This window comes from Mytilus californianus, unplaced genomic scaffold (assembly GCF_021869535.1).
Source record: "Mytilus californianus isolate M0D057914Y unplaced genomic scaffold, xbMytCali1.0.p SCAF_11, whole genome shotgun sequence".
NCBI lineage: Eukaryota > Metazoa > Mollusca > Bivalvia > Mytilida > Mytilidae > Mytilus > Mytilus californianus.
The window spans coordinates 21,101,441-21,126,022 of NW_026262593.1; the positions used below are offsets into that span (position 1 = coordinate 21,101,441).

The 24,582-nt window shown below is 32.8% G+C and overlaps 1 protein-coding gene across 1 annotated transcript; it reads left to right on the plus strand.

Annotated features, from left to right (window-relative positions):
• Positions 1–1,845: 1,845 nt before the first annotated feature.
• On the plus strand, positions 1,846–23,518 carry LOC127720820 (uncharacterized). Its single transcript, XM_052227568.1, has 5 exons — positions 1,846–2,099; positions 14,439–14,526; positions 14,777–14,810; positions 21,172–21,304; positions 23,411–23,518. Exons 1-5 carry the CDS (start codon positions 1,935–1,937, stop codon positions 23,516–23,518), a joined length of 528 nt encoding a protein of 175 aa, XP_052083528.1. The 5' UTR covers positions 1,846–1,934.
• Positions 23,519–24,582: the final 1,064 nt, after the last annotated feature.

Consider the following 24,582-nt stretch of genomic DNA (forward strand, 5'->3'; position numbering starts at 1 on the left):
ACCCTATATCCTTTCTATTCTATTTTCATCTTGTTTGACATGAGAGTTTATTTAAATAAAACAATATATGTATCTTGTGTAACAAACTAAATTTGCCTTTGTTACTTCATTTTGTATACTTTTTTTTTTATAATTCACTTATATTATTATTTTCTCTTTTTTAAAAGAGTTGTATACAAGACTTTTTTCCATTTCTACTAGAAGAACTAAACTTAAAACACAGAAAAGAGTAGTAGGCAAGTTTTGTTGCAATATATTTTTTTTTCAAGCGTCGAATATGAAATGATAGACATTGGAGCGAATTATGATAAAAAGTATTCTTATTTTCTTATCTTATGAATAAGCATTTTTTTAAAGCATGAACTGTTCCCTGGAGAATGAAGATATAGATGAAAAATTAGTTTATCAATATTTTTGTTAGTATCAAGGAATGATCAAAGTTTCTAAAGTAAGCTCAAAATGTTGATAATACCTTGTTATTTTGCGAAAAGCAATTTTGTTGCTAATGCTACATCCTGTCGATATTATGTACTTATAATTTGGCATTTCATGAAATCATGCTTTTCTCCAACTGTGAGACGTCTTTACACTAAATCCGTTGGATGTTTACTGACTAATACTATAGTCTGGAAGAACATGATTTATATTTTGGTTGTAATTGGCTTTGATTTAGCTTACTGAAATTACTTTAACATTGATGCGCTGTGTCTTTTGTCGTTATGTTAGTTGTTTTTGTGCTTCCTGCTTTTCTGACGAGTCAAGCCATGTTCGACTGAGTTTAACAGTTTGTTCTACTGTTAAACCTTTGTCCTAGGTTAGGGGGTTTGAGCGATCAGAAACATGTGCAACTCCACCACATTCTTTTTGTGACTTTCCTAAAACAGGATCATATAATTCAGTGGTTGTCGATGGTTGCTTTTATAGCTGACTATTCGACATAGGTTTTGATCATTGTTAAAGGTCGTACGGTGACCTATGATTGCTTAAATTCAAGTTTTTTGGGGTTTGTTGGATAGTTGTCTCTTTGCCAATCATTCCACATTTTATATTCAATATAATTACAATTCAATTTCGATGTCTATAATTCTAAATGGATTTCACATAGTAACTTCAGTAATACTTAAACGAAAGTATAATAATATGCCACTCGGGAACAAATGCAAAAAATCTCAGTACATAAAAAAAAACTAAAAAACAACCCACTCACCCAATCAAACTAATTAAGATCAATTAAAATCTATTCCAATGTGTAAAGGAATTCGATTAGCAGTTGTCCTTAGATAAGACATGTGTTAACAATAATAGTATACAATATTCTTTATTAATAAATTTTCTAATCCAATAAGGACGTTTCGAACAACAACTCTTATTTACTTATTTTGCTTGTTATTGTAATTATCTTAAAAGACATAATGTGAAATAATGCCTTTTTTATTATTATTTTTTTTTCAACAAGTAGAATCTTTTCATACTGAATCCCTATATTCTTGTAAATTCTAGTAATTTTTCTCTGTTTACGATATTGATATCCTTGGTATAATCAGTATCAAAACTATATATTTAAAATTCAATTTAATTTAAATTTATATAATTCACTCGAATTCAAGATGTTTCTGCTAGCACGTGCATAATTATAAACGCTAAATGCACATAAACAAAATAATTGACAGTTCTTCTCTCGACCCTTTCAGAGTAAAATGGGTAAAACAATAGGAATATTTATTTATTCAAGGTCGTTAAACACCCCCGAAGTAGATATTATCAACTTAGTGTTTATCTGATGTGTGCATGACTAAATTCAACTTTTTAAAAGGCTCTGTACAGTTCAACGCAATGACATTTCGAAACGGGATTAAATACAGTATTAACAACACGTAAAATATATATTAGAAACAGAAAAAAATATCTATACCTTGGGTGAAACAGGACATAAAATGGACCAACTGCGGTCCTTGTATGGAATAGTTTGTGTAATATTGTGGACATTTGTTCTAAACGAAGCCAAATTCATCAGATTTAAGTCTGGATATGAATATGAATATAAATTTAATTCGAATTCCGAGTTAACAGATTACGGAAATTTCAACATTAAAGCAAAGGTTAGTATTCTTCAGTATCTTTAAAATGTTATCATAAGGGTGCGATAAGATTATTTGGCCTCATTTTTCACTGAAATTTTAACTTTTAAGATAAAAAACCCAACGTTTATGTCTATTAAAATTGGAGATGATACAACGCTAAATACATGTACATTATGATAATGACGTCACAATTAATGCAGTTATGAATTCATAGAATTACTTCTAAACATTGTTCTAATATTTAGATTTTTTCACTTTTCAAAATTGTGTTTGACCCGCACAATACATTGGATAAGTGCTAGTCAATGTGTCATAAATATTTACTTGGTTAAGTCGTGAGCTCGATATTATTACTCATAAATATGTTTCAAAACTAAGCTTTTTTTGGACAAAATCTCAATTTTTAAAAGAGACTATCTAAATGTAAAAAAAAATAATGACAAAAGACAGCTACTGAATAGGTCTCTGAGTGAAAGCGAAATCAAATGAAGATGTAGCGTAGTTAAACTATTCTTTTTATATCCAACCTACTCGATAAGCGGAAAAACAAAATGTAGATAAAAGTACGGACAATAAAAATTAGTACAAAAACCAAGTCAAATATTTGGTGGGGTTCGTGTTGCTTAGTCTTTGGTTTTCTTTGTTGTGTCATCTTTACTATTATTTGTCTGTTTGTCTTTTTATTTTTGGCCATGGCGTTGTCAGTTTGTTTTCGATCTATGAGTTTGACTGTCCCTCTGGTATCTTTCGTCCCTCTCTTATATATTCATGGACAAGATTTCACAGTTTAAACATCGCATATGATACGACACATAGTCATTAACTTTATGCAATAGCTTTCCAAAATAATCTTAGACTGAAATGCATTTAAGGCGTTAGAACAAAACACTTCTTTTGTTATGATACAAAAAAAAAATCAAAACATGCAATAGAATTAACAATAACGAAAACCAATTAAAAAAACGATAAATTTTTCAACAATTAAACAGGAGACGAATATATATATCTATTAAAAGAAAACAAGCAACAACTAAAATTAACAATAAAAACAAACCAAACAAACTAAAACAAAATAAATGCAAGACAGAACAAACTGACGGATAATGATTCATTGGCACGTCTTCTTTATTTCATAAAAGCAAAACGGAACTAAACTACGAAATGAAGTCAAATTGATTTGGTATGGAGTGAACGGATATCAGTGTAGGTATCTGAATCTTTGTCTTTTCTTGATAAAGGTATCTAAATCTTTGTCTTCTCTTGATATAGATATCTGAATCTGTCTTCTCGTGAAATAGGTATCTGAATATTTGTCTTCTCGTGATATAGGTATCTAAATTTTTGTCTTCTCTCGATATAGGTATCTGAATCTTTGTCTTCTCTTGATGTAGGTATCTGAATCTTTGTCTTCTCTTGATATAGGTATCTGAATATTTGTCTTCTGTCGATGTAGGTATCTGAATCTTTGTCTTCTCTTGATATATGTAACTAAATCTTTGTCTTCTCTTGATATTGGTATCTGAATCTTTGTCTTCTCTTGATATAGGAGTGTATAGAATAAAATAAGTGATCGTTTGCATAAAAGTAAAGTCTTATTCCCCATAAATATATGCTCAAATATTATAAAAGAGGGCGAAAGATACCAAAGGGATATTCAAACTCACAAGTTAAAAACAAACTGACAATGCCATGCAATATGTATCTGTTATAATCTAAAATCAATACGTCTCTTGCTTCATTATTCTTTTAAGGTATCCGGTATTCCTTCATTTAGGGTGTGTGCGACTCCACCAAATTTTGTTTTTGTTATCTTGATTTTTATATGCTAAATAGAGTAAAGAGACTTGTACATCGGTAAAATACGGTTGCTTTTAATTCATAAAAGAGTAGTTTCTCGAAAAAAATATAATTGATGCAGTTGTCAGAATATTTGAGTTTAGGGTTTGTTACAAAAGGAGTAAACATTCCCAATCTATTGGATATAATATACAACATGCAACCATAACATTTATTTTTTAACGCCAGAAATTTACATTCCATACAAAAACAATCATCACTTGAATGGTGTTTCTCTTATCTAAAGACCTTTTCATAATCTAAATCATCTATGAGATGAGCTTTAGCTGAACCTTATTATAATAAAACACATATATACGGGATATGCTGAAACATGCAAGTTAGTCGTTTTGAAATAGATAACCAGTAATGACTGGAAAAAAAAACATTTTTCGGTAACTGGATCGGAAATTTAATGTCAAATGAATTAACAAATCAGTATTATTTTCAGTTCGTGTAGTTTAAAAAATACGTTATCGGTGTTATGATTGAAGCCAAGCAGACCTTTAACCGAGATTTTAAATGTTTAATGAAAGAATGCCATCAAAGTTCATTATTTTTTGTATTCCTTCTAATTAAATCTTTTCGTTAGAATAAAGAAAATAATCGAATTAGTAGTCTAAGAACAATTTTGCAACAAACTATACAAACAAAACATTGAATTGATAGGCCGTTGAGATTTTTATCATTGTACGACTTAAAACACATGTGAAAAGCCGAAATATCAAACCTTTGTAACGCAAATGGAGTGAAGTATAATACAGTAATCTATTTGGTATTGTAATAGGACATCTAGTGTTACTTCCCTAGGTCAGGGTTCGGCTGAATTGATTAATTTGATCATTAGTCCTTTGATATATGTACTTGAATTGTTTCAATGCAAAAAATTGGTTACGGTACTCATTTTTATTGCACGCTCTTTTTGTTTTTCAACATAAAGAGTAGGTTGAATATAAAAAGACTCGTTTAACCTCCCCATATGTTTATTTGGCTGTCCAAAATCAAGGACATCGTCATTAGTTGTCTTAAGTAATATCTTAACTGCTGTTGACATTTAGGTAGTCTCTTTTACGTTCATTCACAACTTATTCTAGCATAGTTTGACATACTATATAGGCACATATCTACTATTCTCTAGAAGACATCTTTTATTTGTTGTCCATTGTTTATGTCTTTGACGTATACTCCACGTCTCCCTTTAACAATATTTCATGAATTAATTCGTCGTGAAAATGTATTTGCCTTTTGTGAACCCTAAGGACGAAGAAAAAAAAATCATTTTATATTTGTTAAATAGTTTCATGTTTTACATCAAATTCTTATTTATCTAGTAAAAAGTTTCACGGACATAACCTTGGCTTTGTTGACCAATACGGAATACATTTGTATGATGTGTCAAATGACATTTTTTCATTTGTTAGCTATGACAAAGATTAGCATTTGTAATAGACAAGATTTAGGCTACGGTATCTTACTTATATATATGTATCAATCTAATAAATCGACTAAAAAGAACATATGAAGGTAACAAGAAAAACTGAGCAATCACAAGGATAACAAAAGGAACGAGACCGATTTGGTCGACAATGTATGCGTCTCCTGCTATTGCATGTACCCCTGTCATGCGAATCATCACTAAGACTCTAAGCACGAAAACACGTTGCTTGCGAGTTGCGAAACAGACACATCGCATTAGTCAACAAATTCGTGATGGTGATTCTAAAACTTACTACTATATAAAAATAAGGAGATGAGATATGATTGCCATTGAGACAACTATCCACCAAATTTCAAATAAAGTGGATGTAAGCAATTATAGGCAACCATACGGCCTTCAACAATGAGAAAAACCCATACCGTATAGTCGGCTATAAAAGGCCCCGACATGAAAAATATGAAACAATTCAATTGAGAAAACTAACGGCCTAATTTATAACAAAACAATTAACGAAAAACAAATATGACAGACATGAACCAACGACAACCACAGAACTACAGGGTCCTGACCTGGGACAGGCACATAAAGAATGTGGCGGGGTTAAACATGTTTGTGAGCGCTCAACCCTCCCCCTAACCTGGGACAATGATGTAACAGCACAACATAAGAACAAACTATAAAAATCATTTGAAAAAGGCTTAACTCATCAGATCGATACAAAGCAGAAAAACATCAAACATAAACACAGACCGGACGTAGCAGGGTATTGTCGATTTCAGTCTATCTTCCTGATAAATTTAGACAACGATAGTTAACGATGTTCAAATATCATAAATCGATTAAGAAGACAAGCTGAAATCAAGGTAACAAATAAAAAACTGAGGGAATTGAATGAACTCCAAAAGGACGAGACCGGGTTCGTCGACAGGGTAAGCGTCCATTATGTTTCCCCCAACTCTGAAGTGATCTGGTTTGAAATGGCACACATTCATGAAATTTAATAACTTTTCCATAGGAATTGTCTCACATTTTTCGAAGTTAAATTCTAAATAAAAATGTGATTCTTAAAAGATATAGTCAATTCTCTGTAAATGTCTGTCATTTTATGTCACAATCTTGATTGGTTTTATGTAATTATATCGTTTCAAACAGATTTGTATCATCTTTGAAAGATTTTGGTATGCTGAGAGTTCATTGTGAACAGGATGGAAATAAACCAAAAATCATCGAGAGATTACCTCTCAAACGAAAGGCTATCCGTTATATATGCGGTAAATTTCAAGGGTTCATGATAGTTTTAACATTATGACTTTTCAATTAAAAAGAGTCCATATTTATCAAATTTAATTTTACTTTTTTAAAAGAAAACCATGTTTATCTTAACGAAGGCAATAGCTATCAATGGTATGCATGATTGAACGATTAAAACATACTTTTCATAAAAAGTAAACACCCATGTGATGAGTTAACCTTTATATAAGGAACTTTTCCAAATATGGGGAACAACATGTGAAAAGTATTTAGTTGTTTCGTATCTTTTTAATATATATTCGTGATATTGTGTCATGTGCAGTTGTTCAATGCTTCAAACGTTCAAATATACTGATTCATCGTTTGAAGACGAACATTTTTGAAATATTGTCATATAGACATTAACTGGACTAGAGGATCAATTTAAAAATATGATATTTAACAACATAAATGAGATTTGTGTAATCGATGTAAAAAAAAAAAGAATGGCCAGTTGCGTAATGTTTGCTTTATGTAAGCTCTGAAGGTTCACGTGAAGTATATATCTTATAATATGCAATTATAGTTGCAATGAATTAAAAAAAATTGAGAATGGAAATGGGGAATGTGTCAACGAGACAACAATCCAACCAAAGAGCAGAAAACAGCCCAAAGCCACCAATGGGTCTTCAACACAGCGAGAAAATCCCGCTGCCGCAGACGGGCTTCAGCTAGCCCCGAAACAAAAATGTGTACTAGTTCAGTGAAAATGGACGTCACACTTAACTCCGAAACATATAAATGAACTAAAATTAAATAAACATACAAGACTAACAAATGCCAGAGGCTTCTGACTTGGGACAGGCGCAAAAAATGCGGCGGGGTTAAACATGTTTTGTGAGATCTCAACCCCCCTCCTACCTCTAGGAGGGCCTCGGTGGCCGAGTGGTCTAAGTAGTTACTACTGTAATCACTAGCCAGTCAACACTGAGGTTGTGAGTTCGAACCCCGCTCGTGCGAGTGCACTCGACTCCAATCTTAATTGACTAGGATTGTCAGTTTTCCTATCGAAGGTCGGTGGTTTTATCCGGGCACTCCGGCTTCCTCCACCAATAAAAACTGGCCGCCACGAAATAGCCCAAAAGCGGTGCTTAAAAGTGGCGTTAAAACACCAAAAATCATAAATCAAATCCTACCTCTAGGGAATGTAGAATAAAAAAAAACACACCGCAATACGCACAGTAAAACTGAGTCCGATATCAAAAAGGTAACAGAAGAAACTAAGCAAAATGACAATGATACATAAATTAACAAAGGACTGCTAGCAGTTACTGACATGCCAACTCCAGACCTCAATTAAACTGATTGAAAGATTATGTCTTCATCATATGAAAATCAAGAACAATCCCTCCCGTTAGGGGTTTAGTAGCATACCATCATAAAATATATGAGAAGAACGTAACCAGTATCATGCCAAAGTATACGTTTCCTAAATCTAAATCTCATTACGGTATCTCCTTCTTTTCTGGACATTTTCGCTTTTAATCCTGCTTATATTTTCTGATTGTAGACATTTCACAACCTTGTTTACATATTTTTTGGATATGGAATATTCATTCTTACAATTGAGATATGGCATACTTGTATATAGTCATCATTCTTGGATGTTTTTTGGCAAAGAATATTCAGAGTTTCCAAACTTTTTTGTAAATGAAATATTTTTCGGAATATTTTAGGTATATTTGTTAAACATGTGAGGGATGTGTGAATAGCATTAACGGTGCCAATTTTACTGCACCAAATCTGCATTTCGAAAATTAATGTATCTTCAGTGAGAGATCAACATATTTGAAAATCTAAACCTGATATCAACTTTGATAGGCTTAAATAGTCGAAATTAAACAAACAATATAGCCAAACACGAACAAAGAAAAAGAGCTACACATAAAGGAGATACATTCCTTAATTGAAAATGATTATCTAAAATTTATAACAGCAAATTCCAATAAAACAATATCTTGATTTCATGCAAGTACACACGCACTGTGCTACTGGGCTAGTGATACCCTAGGGGGCTTATCGGCCCAGTGGTAATAATAACATTAAACATATTTAACTGCACTAGTTGCGCATTTCGACAATTATTGTCTATACAGTGATGCTCGAAGCCAATATATTTGAAAACCCAAAACCTAATACAAACGTCGAAGAGCTGATAAAACTAAAAAGATCAAATGTAAAGCCAAACACGGACAAAGAATCAGATGACCCTTTTGCATAATTTTTTTTTCTTGCATCAGGTTTATTGACAAACATTACTGATTTATTTGGAAATTGTTCAGTGTTTTAAAAGTTTTTTTGAATTGTCTCATCGTGCATTATGAGTCTTCTTTTATAGGGCTTGATTGTGGCCCACTATATATGTTTGTCTAAAGATGTATACTTAATTTCTTTCATCCTTCTGGTCTAGGGCATATGAATATTTGTCAAGCTTGGCTCAACTGAACTTAAACCACTTTTTAAATCTTAGATAGAAAACAGTGAATATGTGACTAAGAAATCATGGCTTACAGCTACATAGTTTTACACGTTAAAGTAAAAACTGTTCGAAAAATCATTTCAGAACACATTTAGAGGTTCCACGAATTTTGGTATTATTATTCATTTCAAGGGTTGGGGTAAGTATTAAGTTTAAGTACACTTGATGGCGTTGAATCCATACACTCAAAGAACAGTATAACGCGATCAGGAAAGCCTTTACATAAATGTATGATATGCTCTACACTGTGAAAGCAGGATTGATAAATGAGTTCAGATGGAATATTGTCGAATTGATAGAAATCTAGTTTGAAAGATACAATGATTAATGTAGAGAGGAAAAACCATGCATTGATCATATATGTAGATCCATAATCCCCGCCCTAAATCCGTCTCTCAGGCTATATATAATAGTTCCTTTATATATATGCACAGTACCAAATGCTATTATTTCCAAAATATAATATGATAGCTTTGTATTGCAATTAAATTTAATAAGATGTTGTTTGGAATTCACTTGTACACTATACCTTAATCAAAAATATAGTTGCTATAAAGGCGAACACGTGCGGTTCAATTATTTTGGGGTAGAATACTGATATAAGGGGAAAATGGTCGTTATGATTAGTGCTAACTAGCTCTTTATTTGCTTCGAATATAAAAAAAATAAAGTTTGATATTAATGAGACCTTCAAGTAATCCCAATATTTTACTTAATTTATGTATGTCATCTGTAAAGATTTTCAGTTAAAGGTATAGATAAAGACTTCCCTTCATAATATGAATTAACGGTAATAGATACTTCTCTCTTTTGTATTCCTAATAATGTAATATTTTCGTCGAAATGACGAGAACATAAATAATTACATCTATGATTACATTAACGGTAATTTACTTTGCACAAAACAATGCATAATAGGATTGAACTGACAGGCTGTTCGGATCTTAACCTCTGCATGACTTAACATTATACATGTGACCTGTCGAAATAACGGTTCTTTGTAACGCAAATATAGCAAAGTATTGCACGTTATTATCCATTGTTTTGTCAGTACAGGGTGTTCTCGCGATGATTTTTTTCAGCTTAAATTAAAAATTAAAAAAAGAAGAAATTTGCAAATAGTAAACTTGATCAAGCATTTTTCTAAAATCAAGATTGACCTTTAATACGATTTATCAATTAAAACAAACTTTTTTTCACGAAATTTAGACTCATTCTATACATTTTATAAAACTCAACCCTTCCAAGAAGATTGTTGCTTGATAAATGCTTTTCACTTTAACTTTCACGTCAGATTTATGTTAACCTAACCATGTGCTTGTCAGGGCAAGGAATCGGTCCCAGTACTTAAAATCTTTCAATCCTTTATTGGTGGATTTAACATAGATAAATAAAATCGTATAAAAAAAAAGCAATGAATGAGGTTGTTAAATTTGATATATGCTTTTTTGTGCTTCTTTGTTACATATTTGTTTGTTTTATAGTGATTAAGATTATAACACAATGTTGACTTCTGTACCCCTATTTTTGACATTTTTACCTATTATGTCTGTTTGTTTTGTTCACGCATCGTTGTCAATATAATGGAATTTGATGCATACAAGTGAGAGGTTTAGCTAGCTATAAAATCAGGTTCAATCCACCATTTTCTACATAAGAAAATGTCTGAACCAAGTCAGGAATATGACAGATATTCATTCGTTTGATGTGTTTGAGCTTTTGATTTTGCCATTTGATTAGGGACTTTCCGTTTTGAAGTTTCCTCGGGGTTCAGTATTTTTTGTGATTTTACTTTTTCTTTCCACTTTCTCTCGGTTCGCCTGAATTCATTGATAGTTGATTGTTACCATGAATATGTAATTTGACGAACAACCAATTTCCAAACGTATACATGGTATTTGAATTATTATCAGTTCAAAAATTGGTTTCTATAAATAACTCGTCATAAAAATTATTTCAGAAAATGTTTGGAAAATCAAATGCATGTACAAATGTAAAAATAAAATTGAGAATTGAAATGGGGAATATGTCAAAGAGACACCCAACAACCCGACCAAAGAGCAGACAACAGCCGAAGTCCACCAATGGGTCTTCAACGCAGCGAGAAAATCCCGCACCCGGAGGTGGTCTTCAGCTGGCCCTTAAATAAAATTGTGTACTATTTCAGTGAAAATGGACGTCACACTAAACTCCAAAACATATAAATGAACTAAAATTAAAAAAAACATACAAGACTAACAAAGGCCAGAGGCTCCTGACTTGGGACAGGCGCTAAAAATGCGGCGGGGTTAAACATGTTTTGTGAGATCTCAACCCTCCCCCTATACCTCTAGCCAATGTAGAATAAAAAAACACATACCAATACGCACAGTAAAACTCAGTTTAAAAGAAGTCCGAGTCCGATGTCTGAATAGGTAACAAAAGAAACTAAGAAAAATGTAATAAGAACTTTTAAAGGGCCATTTTGAATTTTGTTAGTCATATGTATTTCCATAATCATTACTTGATTTAGAATATTAAAATATTTTGAACCGATATGTAGACTGCCAGATATAATAATTGACCAAGAATTTTATTTGTTTGAAAAAGGGCGTCAGATTTTATGGCATGCTCGGCTTATTGGTGAAAATGTATTTCTATTTCGCGTGGAATTTTATTTCTTCGCGGTTGTCTTGTAGGTAGTGGAAAGGTGACATGATGGAAAAAAAGTGAAAAATAACCAGACAAAGTCTACTTAGGTTTAGATTACGGTTGCACAGTTTGATTCTTTATTCAACATTCATACAATTTCTCAGAAATTTATAAAAGCATGATCCAAGCCGTCGTTCTCAGCATTCAACATTCGATTTCAGCATTTAAAATTCGATTTTTCAATATCTAACGTTTCAATTTTAAACATTCCTGATTATTTGAATTTTAAATGTTGAAAATCGAATATTGAATGTCAAAATCATCCTCTTTTTTTGTCGAATGCGACTAATTACCGTATTTCTACCCGCAATGAAAAACAGGACGAGTGTAACTTGAGTTCATACGCGGCTTTTGATGGGGTTCGTGTTGCTCACGCTTAAATTTGTCTTGTAGTGTTTTGTTATTGTTGGTTGTCTGTTCGTCGTTTTCTTGTTGGTCATTGGGTTGTCTATATTTATTCGACCTATGTTTGTGATTGTCCTCTTGGTATCTTCTCTCTCTTTTTTATATCGATTAAACCTAACTTTGATATCGATTAAACCTAACATTGATATCGATTAAACCTAACTTTGAGATTGATTAACCCTAACTTTGAGATTGATTAAACCTAACTTTGATGATATTGATTAAACTTAACTTTGATATTGATTAAACCTAACTTTGATATTGATTAAACCTAACTTTGAGATTGATTAAAACTTTGAGATTGATTAAACCTAACTTTGATATTGATTAAACCTAACTTTGATATCGATTAAACCTCACTTTGAGATTGATTAAACCTAACTTTGAGATCGATTAAACCTAACTTTGATATTAATTAAACCTAACTTTGATATTGATTAAACCTAACTTTGATATTGATTAAACCTAACATTGATATCGACTAAACCTAACTTTTATTTAGTCATAGACATTGTTGTGGTGTGTAAATAAATGCGTGATGACGAGTAACAATTGCTGATGCAAATTCACCTCATAACTAGTTTCTTAACTAAAAAATATGGCCAATATATAAAAGAAACATATGAATTTAAAAAAAATAACAAGTAAAAAAAAGCTCTAGATTAAGTCATAACACCCAACACGCTGAGGAATGATAAAAGGAAGAGATAGACAGGGCCCTGTCCTGAAAATTCCTGTACCATGTGATACTATCCACTGAGCGTTAATCAATGTATATATGGTCTGAAAAATGTTATAATAGATTAAGGTAGATTCATGGTATACCGCCATCTTGGATTGTACAACCGCAGTACACAATCGGTCTAGTTCTTTGCCCAAATCTGCAAATTTTGAGACAGATTTGCAATTTATTGGTTATACTGTTTATTTAAATAAAGAAAACTTAGTGATTTATTGCATTATCCAAAATGTTAAAACAAATACCAAATATTTGTGTTTTTTATAATCGATTTTTCAACTTAGTCATTTAAGGGGAGATAACTCTTTTAGTAAAAAAAAATATCCTGAACTGATAGGGAAATTTTAATTTTTTACTGGTAGCAAGAAAACAAGTTCGGTGACACCATTTTTTCTTTTTATTTTCTTAAAACATATTATAAATAAAATTGAGAATGGAAATGTGGAATATGTCAAAGAGACAACAATCCGACCAAAGAGCAGACAACAGCCGTTGGCCACCAATGGGTCTTCAATGCAGCGAGAAAATCCCGCATCCGGAGGTGGTCCTCAGCTGGCCCCTGAATAAAATTGTGTTCTAGTTCAGTGTAAATGGAACGTCACACTAAACTCCAAAACATATAAATGAACTAAAATAAAAAAAAAAACATACAAGACTAACAAAGGCCAGAGGCTCCTGACTTGGGACAGGCGCAAAAATGCGGCGGGGTTTAACATTTTTTGTGAGATCTCAACCCTCCCACTATACCTCTAGTCAATGAAGAAAAAAAAAAACACATATAAAACCTATTTTCTAATATTATATTTCAAAATTCTATCTCATAGATTTCTTTTTATGCACAAAAAATGTGTTTTTTCATGAACAATCTAAGCAAATTTTGGCAATTTTGACTGACTCGTAGCTTGAAAAATATCACGGTGACCCATACTTTTTATTATATTTTTGAATTAAGCATAATAAAATCTTCATTTTGGCAAAGTATAAAAAAATTGATCTGAGGAAATATATATCCGATGATCTACCTTAAATAAAGGGATCGTCAATTCCATCATCGTTGGCAACACCGCCAACAATCGGTAAAACTTACATACGTGCATGTAACAATTATTGCAACTAAAATGAAATCAATATTAATGTTTAACATTTCATGAAAATTGGACACAGGCTTCTCAACACTCGAAATAAAATTCAAGTAAATTGAAAATAAAGGTCCATCACTCTGTCAGATATAATTCGAATGAGACTTCTGATTGATGTCTAAGTATACCTTAATATTATATCTATCACTGGTGGCGCCTGAGCATTCAAACAATCATTGGTGACGGACGGACACATTTAGTTTCACATAGATTATTAAAGAACGGCATAATTTGACCAACCATTAGACAAACTATGCTCTAAGATAAAGCAAGTATATTTGCTTTGACATTTTGCTTTGACATATTTTATTATTTACATGTTTGTCTCATTTTCTTACAGATCAGTTTTACTAATATTGATGAAAAGTATGGCTACCAGGAGATTTTGTTGAGAATTTATTCGTTCACTTTTTATGCAAAGGATCCAGGTAAGGCATAGTTCGACCGTTTGAAACAAAAACACAAAATACAAAACAACCACAAAAAAAGTCCACAAAAGCAAATACACAAAATAAACCAAGACATAATACTGTTTTATTGAAATTATAGTCTAGTTTGAATTCGATTTGTGCCACATGGTCTTTTTTAGTGTAAGTTATATTTGTGATAACATTGCGCTATATAATATAGTTTAAAAATCACAAAATAAATGTAGTAATCGTCATATCACTATTGTAGATTCACCTGGGCATGACATGGATCTGAGTAAATGGTGAGTTACATATCTAAAGCTATAAACATATTCTCCAAAGAGTCTCTCTGTGTGTGTGTGTGAGTGTGTGAGAGAGAGAGAGAGAGAGAGAGAGAGAGAGAGAGAGAGAGAGAGAGATCAAAACAAAAATCCAGGTGAAAGGTTGGTTGTGTTAGTGGGGTGAGGGGGTGCATAAAAAATAAGGTACATTGTATAACAAATGATGTAATCTTTTTTGCAGCTTTCACGTAAAACGAAACTAAATTTCTTCAAATGGGTCCAGACTTTTTTGTTTCCAGACTTTTTTGTTTCCAGACTTTTTGTTTGTTTTTTTCAAGTGTTGTTTTATTTTCTTCATTAAATGTCATGGTTGGTGTCCTGATCCTCCTGAAGCAAATATATTTTGTCCCTTAAAACAAGATATAGTTTTTTTTTTGGCCGAATATTATTTTTGTGTTGTTTTCCTTATGTTTTGAATATTGTCCGTATGTTTTTGGTGCTTTTTACAAACAATGTCATGGTAGCATGGGGTCCTCGTCTATTCATAGCAATTATATCTGGTCCTTCAGAAAATAAGATAAACTTCGGTCAAAATTATTGTACATTACATGAATATATTACATACATACAAACATACAGGAATAATATAATACACAAATTGCGGGTCCTTTTAAATATAACCTAACTGTGAGCCAAATGATAGGCTATTGAAGTGACATTTATGATCATTTATGATAAAATCCTAATCATTCTCTTTGGGTGTTCCTCTTCTTATTTTGAGTTCTGGTACCTACCCGAAAAATAAACGTCACTGCTGTCGAATAATAGTCTAACATACAATCAATCAACCCTAACAATATCTACAAATTTACATATTTTTAGTATTTTCTCTTTTAAACTGTATACTTGATAAAATATTGGCCAAACATAGTATGATTCTGTTGCTGATACATTCTTAGACTTAGTAATTCTAGGAAAACTACCTAGACACAATAATATAAATTAGATTGATTGATTTGTTGGTGTTTAACGCCACTTTCAGCACAACTGAATTTTTCGTGGCTGTCAGTTTTATTGGTGGAGGAAGCCGGAGTACCCGGAGAAAACCACTGACCTTCGGCAGGAAATTTGAAAATCCTTGTCAATTAAGATTAGAGTCAAACGCACCTGCCATATGCGGGGGTTCAAACTCACAACCTCGCCGGTGCTGACATGCCCCAAGTACAACTTGTTCGAATCCTGTTACTTTGCTAATTTTGAGAGTTTTGCTAAGGCATGTCTGAAAGTACAAGATTGCTGTTACTGTGTGCTGGGACAGAATATATTAGTATAATAGTCCCAGCTGTGTGACACAGTTTAAAAAAGACACAAAATAGCCCAGAAAGCATCTGATGCGGGCACACAGTGACACAATGTATCAACTCATTGGAGATACTAACGTCTTCTTTCTTTAGTAGATCCCTCCACTATCTGGAGCACCACAGGTTATCTGTGTATTCAGAGCAAAAATATGCATAAAACTTCTTCTACATGTGCGGGCCTACGTTTATATCTTCGCACTACACAGTAGAATTAGTCTGTACAACACCATATAAGTAGATTATATACACATCTTACCCATCACCTATAAAAAAACATACAGTGTGCAGTACTCCTAACTATAAAAGTCACACTAATAAATTTAAGTCTTTCCTGTCCAATCACAAAACTTCACAGTTAAAAAGTCTATTTCTCATGTGAATAAAAACATCCAAACACTGCCCAACAACTGTCTCTGTTAGCTTCCACTATAAAATGACATCTGCTTAAATTTCATCCAGACAATATGATAATCATTATCTTAATCTCAAAACTTATCTTTAAAATTAGTCAGTTAATGTTTAGGATATGGTATTTAAATAACTTAATGCCACAGGATTTCTCTACTTAATCCGTTTAATCTTGTTTTAAAAGTTTAACTTACTACTAAAAGATAAGAGGACTAAAAGGTAAAATCAACTACTAGTGCACCTAGCCCTTGGATTAACCCCAGCCTCACCCCATGTGTATATCAAGCCTGGAACATCTTTCCCGGTGTAAGGCAAAACACAATCCTCTTGACATCGCTTCCAGCTGGTGAGACATCTCACCCGATTGTAGTACCAATTAATGGCAATGACGGATGCGTGAAACATAACTATTATCATCTGTAAAAATAGTCTTCTACACTTTATGTGACTTAATAGATGACCGTCCATTTGTTCCACAAACTTTTCTAAGCTATATATAAAATGTTTCCTAGTATTTTCTAATGTCTTACACTTTAATATAAAATGTTCAATATCTTCTTCACCATCATTACACAACGGACAAGTTGTCCTCTCTCTGTTTCCATAGAATTTGGACCTATCCTTCTGTAGTATATATACTCCGGTAGCAATTCTAGCTCTGATACATGCCTTCTTGATCGACACGGTTTAATGTAGATAGGGTGTCTTCCTCCATCTTGGATTTTGATATACCAGAAAACAATCGGTCTAGTTCTTTAATAAAATGTGCAAATTTCGAGAGTAGTAGGCAATTCAGGTGTATGAATTTTCAGTTAAATATAGAAAATGGCATGTTTTATCATATTTATGGTTGTATTTTACAAAAAAACAGAATACTTTTGTTTGATTCAATTTTTTCAAACTTTGCCACATAAGGGGAGGCAACTCAAATGTAAGGGCAGATAATTCAGATAAAGTTACTTTTACAATAGAATGTGTTCGGAATTTAACTATTTTATTATGTAGCAAGAAAACGAGTCCCGTGACCCCATTTTTTCTTTTTCTTATCTGAAAGCATAATATTAGAGCTATCTTCTACATAGGCGGATCCAGGGGGGGGGGGGGGGGGGGGCTGGGGGGGGGGGGGGGCGGCCCCCCTTTTGTGGAAAAAAATTAGTTGATTATATAGGGAATCACTGAAGCATGACTGGAGCTATGGATTTTAATTTAGACACCCTTTCTACCTTAACACTATAAAACATTTACTATCCACACTGATCTGTGTCCACACTTGTTCATTATAAACAAAAATAGTCGAACATTGGAAAAGTATCAATCATTTGCGAAAACGAACAATTTCCCATTTCAGGGATTCTGTTTACTTACTATTAATTTAAAAACTTTGAACGACTGTTCCCTTCTCAGAACCCGTATTGTTTCGCATCGCAAACTACAATTCGTAATTTTGCCCAACATCAACATCATCAACAAAGCGGGAGTTAAAAATGTGTTCTCTGTAAAACGGCACCTTCAGACGCAAACATCAAGCCAAATGTTGCTGCAGAGAATGAAAAAAACTAAGTTTGGTAGAATATTTGCGATGTTCCCCGCGTAGGGACCTGACTACAGATCAGATATGTAGCCCTTCTTCTTCCAAATACTGCCCACATTCAACATGATGAATATTCTGGCAAGTTGCGCATGATTAAAAACAGGTTAAAAACAGGATAAAAACAAAAAACAGGATAAAGCCCGTTAAGGTTCTAGCCTGGGATCCTGACTAACTGCTCGATAGTAGAGACCATCTAGTAGAGACTATCGACGAAGTATTCGATTGGGTCAGGATACCAGGATAGTTAAGGTTCATGAGGACCCTTTGGCTAAAATGGCAAAGTTGTCACCTCAAATTTTACTCTGAGTACACAGACTAACCTGTGCATCTGGAAAAGTTTTAATTAATAAATTAAGGCATTGCATGCCATAGATAAATAAAATTCAAACAGTGGCGGAACCAGAAATTTTCATAAGGGGGGCCCACTTACTGCCTACGAGGGGGCCTGCTCCAGTCATGCTTCAGTGATTCCCTAAATAATCAACCAAATTTTTCCCACAAAAGGGGGGGGGGGGGCCCTGGAAAACCCTCTAATTCCGCCTCTGTCAAATGCATTTTATGCTTTAAAAAATTTTAAACTTATAACTGGATTTTGCTGTGCACTTTTTTTCATTCCTGCAGAAGTTATAATTAGATTAACAAACAGTTGCGTTTCACTTGATGTGGTCCACTCAGGAACATAGTTTAAAGCACCAATTATTGTCAGATATCTATTTTCCATGTCAATCAATACCAGTTCACTTCAATTATTACCTGTGGAGAAGTTCTCAAACCTCTTTCCCCAACTTTGTTTATTTTGGCACCTTCTGGGGCAGGAACTTTTTATACTAACGTTAGTATAGAAAGTCCCTGTCTGGAGGAATGAAAAAAAGTGCATTGCAAAATCCAGTTAAGTTTTTAATTTTCTAAAAGAGAAAAATTATTTGAATTTTATTTATCTAGAGCATGCTATGCTTTAAAATTTTTCCAGATACTCAGGTTTGTCTGTAAATGCATCCATTTTAGCCAAAGGGTCCACATGAACCTTAATCATCTACATGCATTTAAAATAAAAATGTATACCCCTACTATCCACAGGAACTTGTCTCTGAAACAACCTATAGGCCTATACTTAATATATACCTAATATAACAAAGGATTTGTCTCGTCTTACTATACACCATGGATTTGTATCGTCTTACTATACACCAAGGATTTGTCTCGTCTTACTATACACCAAGGATTTGTATCGTCTTACTATACACCAAGGATTTGTATCATCTTACTATACACCAAGGATTTGTCTCGTCTTACTATACACCAAGGATTTGTCTCGTCTTACTATACACCAAGGATTTGTATCGTCTTACTATACACCAAGGATTTGTCTCATCTTACTATACACCAAGGATTTGTCTCCTCTTACTATACACCAAGGATTTGTCTCGTCTTACTATACACCAAGGATTTGTATCGTCTTACTATACACCAAGGATTTGTATCGTCTTACTCTACAAATCCTTGGTTTAACACAAGGGTCCTAAAACTCGTATATTTGAGAAATGTCAACTGGTCGCGAACTTCTGTTATTTTTTTATTCAGACTCTCTGCGGCTATCTATATTCCACTTAAGCTTGTTATGTTGTAAATCTACATTAAATTATCTACAAAATGGTGTATAACAAACCTATTTCTATTGTCGGAATCATTCGTAACGAGCCTTCCAAGTAGGTCAACCATAAATTAATCCATGATCGATGTCTTCTCACAGCTAAATGTGTTTTTTACGTATAATTCTTAATTCCAGCCAACTACATCAGGAACAAAATAAAAAAAATGTATATTATTGTTGGCATATTGTCACAATGGTCCACAATTTTTGTGTTTTACATATATATAAATTTGTTTGACAACAAAACCTTTACAATACAGTCATGACAGTCATTCAGCTAAAGCAATTACAAAATCTTGCTGAAAGGAAAAATATACATGAAAAACATGTTTTGAACTGAAGGAAGAATCAAAATTGTCATGATTTTATTGGACGGCATGTTGACACCACTACAATTATTATTTTAAGGAGATAGGGAGTATAAATTATGGTTAATTAATAAACAAATTACTTTAAAATTGGACACAAAATAAACATGTCTTGATAATGTGGTATTTTAAAATATTTTAAGATTTCAAATAAGCTTTTTGTTTAGGTTTGATGTAAAAAAAATGTTAACATACATACAAATCTGAGTATGATCCTTGAAAGATGAAATAGACAATAGACAATATTTATTTGCCAAACCACATCTACACAATAAATGGTTATGACATGAAATACAAATAATAAAACATTATACATGCAGGTCACACTGCATTGTATATGTTGTTTAAGTTTTGAAACAAAATGTACTGTTAATCTAACCTGCAACCTTCAACATCTTGCTGTTGGTAATACCTGTCTTTGGGTCAAATAAAACAACTATAGTTCTCAGGCCTAGCATACATGCCTACTTCTCAAAATCTTCATGGGGGATTTTGATCACAAGAGGACTGAGTGCATCTCTTACACATCTGTTTTTAGTCTGCATGTAATTACTATGGTTTCAAATGAGAATACATGTCCTTTAAGAAATGTTATTTTAAATCCTTTGGTTACCTGTTTTGAGGTACATGTATTTCGTTTGTTTTAAAATGATGAAAGATTTGTTTTGAGGTAATTAGTTTTAATTATGAAAGATTTGTTTTTGATGTAAATGTCAATCTTCACAATAGACTATTGAATCTACAGGCTGAATTTTACAAAATATTTAGTTACATTCTATTGGCCTGTAGAGATGAATTTAACAGGCTGACAACAGTTTTACAAGCCTGGGCTGGTGGGCCTGTGGTTGAGTGCGAAGGCTGACATGAATTTAGTTTATATAATGAAAGATATTAAATCTGATTAAGTAACACCTCTCATATGGGGTAAATCCCCCATAAATTGGGAAATGTGGGAGTACTGGCCATAACCTTGTCATTAGCTGTCTTATGCTTTTCTTTTTAGGTTCTCTTTTGAAATTACACCTGTCGGACAAATTTTACGTGTGTACCATCCAGAAGAACATGATGATATGGTCTTGGCCACAAAGAAAGGATTTGCTGCTCTTCTGGCATCAAGACTTCATGAAGAAGGAGAAGTAAACATCACTTATATTTTTTTTACTTTAAAACATAGAACTCACTTCAGAATCTAAAACATTTTGGGTATACAGTTAACTCTCGTTGTCTCGAACTCGGTTGACTCGAAATTTCGGATGAGTCGAAGTTTCCACGTGGTCCCGAACTTTGCTCCATATAAATGTATGTATTTCGACTCCTGATGAGACGAAATTGGATGAGTCGAAATTTCGGTTGAGTCGAACTTAATTTACGGTCCCAAGGTTAACAAAAGCATTCAAAATTCATTATTTATCTCAACTAATACACAAATGTCAAAACATGACCTCTGGGATTTAAATGGATTGAAGAGTTAATCTGACAATACATGTGTCATTAAATTTCCGGTCACTGACCCCTGTATTGATTTATGACATTCTATTTCCACGAGTTTTTACCTTAGTTTTTCTTTTATAAAAATTTTATAAATAATTAGTGATACATTGTTAATACTCATGAAAAAGTATTTAAAATGTTTACAAAAACAATTAATCGTGATTTACACTGATGCGCTTGGATGTGTATAAAGCGGGGATTAAGACTTCCGTTGGTGATCACCTAAAAACTACTCAATCGGCGTCTTTAATCTTGTATTTTCTTTTAAAAAGAAAGAGTGAGATGAAAGAAAATGAAGAGAAATCTAATTTTTCTAAAATCTCTTGTATCCGAGAATAAACAATTTTGTCAACTTTAAATGACCTACCGGTAAATAACGCTAAGATTGATTGGAAAATTACTCTCTCGAATAAAAGCCATAGAAAACAATTGTAACTGAAACAATTGAATAAGTAAAAATAATGTTATTATAAAAATAATAATGAAAGACCATGACATACAAATACATCGATCTGATACCAGAATATCGATCCCCTTTCCATATTCATCCAGATTTATTTTAGCTTTACCAAGCTAAGCAAGAGTTGTGTCCTTTGGTCTGTCAAACTTCCGGTTTTTTGTTTGAGTCGAACTACTTGTATCTCGAAATATTTCTCTGGTCCGGCTGACTTCAAGATAACGAGAGTCGACTGTATGTTCAAAAGTTAAAAAAATATACCAAAATGTTGTGATTGGCTATAAAATTCCTAAACAATTGAAATTTAGCCAATGATGTGACATTATTTCATTTTGGAGTATTACCTCTAGGTCAAATAATTAATTTTTGGAACAATTTCTTGTTGGGGATAAATTTTTTTATTATTCTTTGACTTGGACTATTGATAAATGGCATGTGTGTGCATTACCTCAAGATGATGTGTTGCCTACCAAGGTTAAATAAATGATTTTTGAGAACATTTTTGTGTCCAACCTGAAATCCCTTCATATGATATATTGTAAATACATGTCTTTCAGAATCCACTCAGATTTCCACCCTTAAATAGATATAAGAAGATGTGGTATGAGTGCCAATGAGACAACTCTCCATCCAAGTCAAAATTTATAAAAGTATAGGTCAAAATATGGTCAGTTTTTTTCTCGTTTGAATTGTTATACATTGTCATTTCGGGGCCTTTTATAGCTTACTGTCCGTTGTAGGCTTTGCTCATTGTTGAAGGCAATACAGTGACCTATAGTTATTAATCTCTGTGTCATTTGGTCTCTTTTGAAGAGTTGTCTCATTGGCAATCATACCACATCTTCTTTTTTATATTCAACACGGAGCCTTGGCTCACACCAAACAGCAAGCTATAAAGGGCCCCAAAAATTACTAGTGTAAAATCATTCAAATGGGAAAACCAACGGTCTAATCTTAATCAATGGTCTTAAAGCCTATATGTTCTATATTGACATGATAAGACATTTCTTGTGTATTGAGTTTTGTCGCCAGGGGTCATGCCTTGCCCCTCATATTAATTAATTATTAATTGATAGATATGATGTTCATTTATCATTTGGATCAACACAAAAGTTACATTTTTATTTCAAATGTGTATTTTTCTTGATTGTGTGCAGTATGTTTTTTCTGTTTCGTGGTGACGAGATATTGATCAATAATCAATCTTTCACTATAGTTAAACTATCAGCAAATTTCTAATCTTGTCTTCATCTTATATTGAGAGATTTGAACATGTTATTATGTTATTTTACAGATATCTGGAAGACCATCACATGCAGGTTTTACTTACCATACACAAGAACTTGGTCATGAAGGTAAATATAATAATCAAATAGTACACAAATTTTATATTGATGGATGAATTTGCAATATTATTTGCCAGCCTCGGTCCTACTAAAAAGCACCCGGTAGGGCCCAGTAAAGGAAAAAGTGCCTGGGGAACAGAAAAAGCGATCGGGGAAAAGAAAAAGCGCCCGGGAGAATAAAATAATAATATTTTATAACAATAAATGTTTTCCCGAATAAAAAAAAAATAATCATTGCTTGTTTTGTCCTTAATATAAATGGGGATATGTACGATGCTACATCTTAAGTGTGTAGATAGTGTTGTTGCACTTTTACATTTTAGATTTCAAAATTGTATATAAGTAAGTAAGTAAATATAAACAAGAGTATATAGAAGAATCATGAACTATATTGTCCTCGATCAAAACGTATATTTCGTTACACCCCAGTTCTATTTTTATACTTCATAGTTTCTATATCTGAAACATGTGTAAATTGAATAGATCTATTGTTACGAATAACAATGGATTTTGACCACAGGGTGTGACGAGGGGGGTTTCTGGAAACCCCTGCTTCTACATCCCGCAAACAAAGTCCATTGTTATTCGTAACAATAGAAATTGATTATTTTTTAAATAGCATGAACATAAGAAATTCCTAATAGTGTTCACTACAAATTGTTTCATGATATTAAAAAAACACATTTTAGGAAATTCCAATAAGCATCTATATGGAATACAAAAATAATCCTTTAAATACTCTTTTGCTTGAAGGTAATCTTTTTTACCCTAGTCATATGTCTCTATTCTAAAGCATTGGTCTTAAAAAAAATGGAGATTCTAACACCTGGAACCCCCCCTGGTAGTCATGTTTCTAATGTAGACACACCTATCCCTTAGTATGTTCGAATATGAATTTTTGTTTTTTCTCGAGAAGAAAGGAGGGGGCTTTGATTTTGATAAAATCGTAAGATATAAAATACAGTTATGATTACCTTTATTAAACTGATTCAGGTAAGTACTGTGGGTTATAATATTGCCTTTATCTTTAGTCTCTTCTACCAAATCCAACGCTTGCCACAAAATGTCGTCCGTCTTATACCAGTCCATATTGACAACTGTATACCAGAAGCATGATGTA

Bases quoted from the DNA above. Each gene is read 5' to 3' on its own strand.
- LOC127720820 (XM_052227568.1), top strand. From the start codon at position 1,935: ATGGACCAACTGCGGTCCTTGTATGGAATAGTTTGTGTAATATTGTGG. The intron at 14,811-21,171 runs GTGAGTTACATA...TTTTCTTTTTAG, and splicing joins GACATGGATCTGAGTAAATG to GTTCTCTTTTGAAATTACAC. The intron at 21,305-23,410 runs GTAAACATCACT...GTTATTTTACAG, and splicing joins GACTTCATGAAGAAGGAGAA to ATATCTGGAAGACCATCACA.